This window comes from Dinoponera quadriceps, unplaced genomic scaffold, assembly GCF_001313825.1.
Source record: "Dinoponera quadriceps isolate SergipeBrazil2010 unplaced genomic scaffold, ASM131382v1 scaffold616, whole genome shotgun sequence".
NCBI lineage: Eukaryota > Metazoa > Arthropoda > Insecta > Hymenoptera > Formicidae > Dinoponera > Dinoponera quadriceps.
In genome coordinates this window covers 2,359,721-2,365,138 of record NW_014555184.1, presented here as the reverse complement: position 1 = coordinate 2,365,138, position 5,418 = coordinate 2,359,721, and the positions used below count along the sequence as shown (strand labels likewise).

The window sequence follows — 5,418 nt, the reverse complement described above, 5'->3', positions numbered from 1 at the left end:
CCCCGAGAAAAAGAGAATCTCGATTTCGTGAATGAGAAAGAGCGACGTCTCAGCGATGTCCATATTCCTGAACAGGCATGATTTACCAAGCGGCGTAAAAATGTCGTTTAATAAATCGCGCGCGTCCCAAGATAAGTTACGGCGCCTTGGAGGAGGGAATAACGTTTTTCTCTTGTAGGTTATGAACGATTTAATTATTCTCAAACGAGAATCTCGTACACTCACAACTCATACTCACCAGGAGGTATCGCACGCGTGTGTCAGGGTGAGATATCGCGCTCCCAGGCCATAAAACGTCCTGAGGACACCCAGAGAATTTCCCAGGGAGTGACCGCCCTCCACTCCGATTAGACTCGCGATTTTACCTTCTCTATGCGCCTCGATGAGACCTGTACAAACACAAGACGCAAATTTCCAACAATGATTTCCATCCTTCCGTCGAAGAAACGCAACGTCGTAGCGATGCGCGCGCGTAACTTCGTCGTATCTCACGTCAGTCTGATGTCGTAAACATGCAAAAACCACGGTAACGCCGTTCACGATGAACTTTGCGATCGGAGAATACTCGAACGTGGGGAAACACCTAAGTACACGAGTTATTCGAGGCTCATCCTCTCACGGAACTTGGAATCATCTTCAGCGAACTTTGCTCTCGGCCGAATTACGCTCCTTCCGCGAATCAGCCGAAGTTTCGTCCATTTTTTTGTCGTGCCCGCCTTCGTGGTGCGAGTTTTATAATTCTTCCCCCCTTCGTGCCAACCTTTCTTCCTTTTTTTTTTTCGGGGCGAGATTAAAGTGACACTTTATGAGATTAAACGAGGTCCCCGGATCGGGCGGAATTATGGCGCTCATAGATTATTTACGACCATCGGCGAGAAGATCGGAAACGAAATCTCGGAAAGTCGGTTGCTCCGGACGGGGCGTGAAGTGTAAATGAAAAGATCGGTAAAAATCGGCTTTTAAATCCGCTTTCGGAAGTGCTTTCAGGAGTGCTGTCGATCGTCTCATTGAAACTTCCAGACTGCTTCGAGGCGCCCGGGCATTAAGCCGACTGATTTATCGTACTTTTTACATCGAATATGTCGAACCGCGCGAGTTATTTATTTAAACGCGTATCCCGACTCTAAAGTCCGCTTTGCCGCGATAAAACGGCGTATATATGTGTATCCATGTATATCTGTAAGCCGAGGATTAATGACGGATCCGTCAGACTCGTAAACTTTTATCGTCCTGTTGCTCTCCATTCATTCGGCAATAAAAGTTCTTACGCTGCGCTTCTTATTACTGACCCATTCTATTGACAGTGCTTTGTTTATTTCTCTGTACGCAGTTGTTGGTAGAGATCGTTTAGCGTGGTGATTATCTGGAGTATGCGATATAATCGAAACTCCCCGCGGACCGCGGGAGATGGGGAATGATTTTAATTCGTTGGACGATTTCAATGCAAATCCAAGGACGTTAACAGTAATCCAGCTCTTATGTGCTGGCTTAATTTAAAAGCCCTTATTTCGCCGTGGCATGTTACAAAGTGTTTTATAATGTTTCACGGTATTTTACACCTGGAAATTTTCATCGTTAGAGATGTGTCCGTTGGTATCGTGAGTTCCGTCGATTAATTATCCATGAGAATTCGTACAAACGACCAGGACGTAAACACTGCGAGTAACCTAAAACCTTGGTACAATTATGAAGAAAATCCACCGGCCGTTAGAGATACAAAATTAATATTAATCCGGAGTTTTTACGCTTGCTCGATTTGCTTTCATCGCGCCGGACTGCGCTATGAAGCGTTTTATAAAATTTAATAGGATTTAATACCTTTTATCTCGATACAAGAAAGCCGTGCGCTATCTTTTGAGAAACGCACCACTGATCTCGAAAATTAAAAAGCTGGTAATCTCTTTTTGTAACTGTTCCGGCCCCGCCTTTGCCGCTTTGAAGCACCCTCGAAAGCAGCTTGCTCTCGCCCGAAAATAAAACGAATGCGAATCTAAATGAATACTCCCCCGTGCTTTAATGAGATTCCTGTTTTCGTTATTAATTACTGCATTAAATTTCCTCCCCCCCCTCTCTCTTTCCTCCCCCTTCCCCTCCCTCCTTCCCACCCTCATGTGTGCATGACGCGCGCAAAGCGACGCGGAAGTGGCTCCTCAAAATATCCCGTTAGCTATTAATTAATAGCGTTTTCTTGCGCGTCCAGCAGCGCTCGTGAGATTCAGCGCGGTGAATTTCCGAAATTGCGGTTTTGCCCCTTCTAGGACGCCATTGTGCGACAGGTTCGCATGCACGAGCCGCTGGCTTTTCCACCTTTTGCCTTCTTCCCGCTGCGACCTCCTTTCGACTTGGCGAAGTTTCTTGAGCTTATGAAAATGGCTGACAGCTTTCCGGACCGTGTTACTCACGGTAAGTTCCACTGCGCGAGGCTTTTGGTTGCGACACAGCGCGGGGTCCTATATTTCCTCCGCTCGCCCTTCCCGCATTTCTCTTTCATTTTCCAGCGACAGTACATGTATACGCGCAACTTGATTTCGCACACGCAGCACTTGTGAATCGACTGCCCATTTTCTTAAAAGTATCCGTGGCAGAACGCTTTTGCTTCTTCAGACGAAATATCGAGAACCCGCCAAAACACGATGTCGATTTTTCTTCACCGAGAAATTAACTGGAGCTCTCTCTCTCTCTCTCTCTCTCTCTCTCTCTCTCTCTCTCTCTCTCTCTCTCTTTATTATCGCTTTCTCTCGTCAAAATATTTCAATGTTTAATGTTAAATATCGCGTGTATTTTCTTTCGAGTTTTTTTCCGAGAAAAGTTACATTTAAATAATTTACTGTGAATAAAATCTGCGATAAATGTACGATTTTGTCGTTTATTCGCTAACGTTTAATTCGTCGAGTTTCGTGTAACTTTTTTCTGTTAAATAACTTCGTAATCGGATCTCTCGTAAAATTTTCGTTAATACAGACTCAACCGTGCACGATTCGTCGGGAAATTGCGGGATTTTCTTCAGTACGGTTCTTCTGCATCGTTTATTTATGCGAGGTTTGCATCTCGCGCAGAATGTAATATTCTTATCTTTTTCTCGCGCGTGACCTCGATTTGATTTCAACGAGCTTATGAAAATGGCAGCGGGGTTTCTGAAGTGAGTTACTTGTCGCGAAAACTCTCACACGCTTTCGCGTGTATCTTCACAACTATCCTCCCTCGCTCCGGCGTCTTCTCTTCTTTCGGCCTGCATGCGCAGTTTGTCCCTTATTTCAACGCCGGTATTGTTTCCCCTCTTCCCGCGAATGTATCCTGTAAATAGCTCTGTTGCGTATTTGCGTATATCGACGCAATTTATGCTCCATTATTATCCATTGATTTCACCGACATTTCGCAAATCCTCGTTAACGGACGATATGTCGATTCAACAATTTTTAACGGCAAATCAGTCCTCTTCAAAAAATAGAGATGGCTCAAAAGTCATCAGCGCTAATGGACGTTCGTGCAATAAAAAACTCTCATTCGACCTTTCGCGATTCTACATCGAAGCACGAACTTTTGGTGCGGTGAATCCTGACAAATATTTTTCCAAATTCGGCACGAGTGTGCTCGTAACCGTAATAAACTGCGTTCTTTTACACATACATGCACACACAGTCCAGATACGGGCGGGAAATTGATCGTAGCTCTAGGCGTTGTCGCGTTAATACTGAAATAATAAAAAGCAACGAAATACCGGTCTATTTTGTCGGAGATTAGTTCGGATTACGAAGGAATAGGGGCCTGTTCGAGATCCGACTAGCATTATCCTCCGCCTTGCGGAGGGAGGATCGGCGAAGTCGGGACTTTTAATATCCTCTTCACATCGGATATAGAAGTCGGATCTCTCCGTTGTCTCGTGAATCAGCAAGAACCGCCGTCGATTATGGCGTCCCGATAGCTTAATACTTTTGTCCACTGGCGGTAAATCTTCCGCAATACAAAGTTATGCCATCGAGTCGAATCCAATAACGACTTTCCTCTTCAACTTTAGAGAAGTCGAGCAATTAATAGCTAGGGGTCCCCTTTATCCTCCTCGGATCGTCCCGATGAGAAACTTTCTCTAAGAACCGTCGCTTCCATATCTATTGTTGCCGGCGTGGTTAGCGTGTTACATTTAATAACGCGACGCTTGCGCGGCGACGGTCAGGGGAATTCTTTCGGTTACAAGGAGGTTCACTCCGTATTAACCGAATTGCCGGAAGACAATGGAGATTTCTCATAATACCTCGGGCCAAATTCATTGGACGCGTTTTGGCATCGCTGAAGTTTCCGTCCGTTTCGCAAGTGATCCCTGTTATCCTATTCGTGCTTACTCGACACAGGTGCCGCGCATTGTCCATCGTGATATTACGAAAAGTTACTTATCAGATGCTGAATATGTAATTATACTGTGCATCCTCGCGCCGGAAGCAGTTTATAAGAAAGCAAATCTAAAAAAAAAAAACGTTCCCTCGTCGTTTGCGCGATCGATAGACGGGGGGGGAACGAGAGATAAATGTGCACCTATAGTTCTCTTGATAAAAAATTAATACGCGGGCGACTCTAATTCGTCTGTAGGATAGAATCGTAATTTCTTTGGAGGGGGAGAGAAGAACGAGAAAGAAAGCGTTAATGTCTACGATACTAAAAAGAAGTGCGCGGTCGACCGATAACTGCCGTATAAAAGGAAGGGAGGATCCAGGGGTGAGAGAACGCGTTGGATGCGGGTCGTTGTTGATGTACGTACTCACCTTTGACGGAGGTAACCAGGGTTAAGTGTTGAGCATTCATTTCGGCGAGTCGACGAATCACGTCGATTTGTTCCAGCGAAAGTTGAACTGCGTTTAACTGAGCGGCGCCGCAAGGAACGTAGGCGGACCAAAACTGCGGAGAAACAAACGCGAGAGCGAGGCGGTCGCGTGTTATTATATTACGCACTTATTATCAGGTCGTTGTATAGAGGAAAAGCACTAAAACTGACATAGGAACGGCAAGCCGACATACCCATCTTTCTTGGCTGTAAAATATTAAACCCCGTCGGGACACTATACGAACATCGTCTACTACCCTGGTAGAAATGTATGCAGTTTTCCTAGATACTCATCCGGTTACTATTAAGTATCAATGCATTCTGATTAGTTGTAACAATACCGCGTAGGACGTGGACAAGAATTTCGTAGAATTTTGTTCGAGAATACTTCCAACCAAATGGGTTTCTCAGTGTATATTTAAGCGGGAGAGGTGTTGCGCGCGGTGCTCTAGATAATCCGCGCGCTTATCCACCTCCGGCCGGTGCGTAGGCGATCGGGTTAAACGCTCGCGGTGCTCGACGGATGTTGCATTCCCCGGATCGGCCGTCGAGCATCCGACGTAGTCGGGTAATCGAACGCCAATATCGTCCCTCGCGACGGGGAG

The 5,418-nt window shown here is 45.7% G+C and overlaps 1 protein-coding gene across 1 annotated transcript in view; it reads right to left on the bottom strand.

The window, feature by feature from the left end:
- The window catches only part of LOC106743240 (dipeptidase 1-like), a 105,115-nt gene that overhangs the window by 18,056 nt on the left and 81,641 nt on the right, over positions 1-5,418 (bottom strand). The window contains exons 6-7 of the mRNA XM_014616877.1: positions 4,755-4,887; positions 239-389 (exon numbers count right to left, since the gene is read on the bottom strand). Of these exons, the coding sequence (XP_014472363.1) occupies positions 239-389; positions 4,755-4,887 (284 nt within the window). The remainder of the gene's footprint in view (positions 1-238; positions 390-4,754; positions 4,888-5,418) is intronic.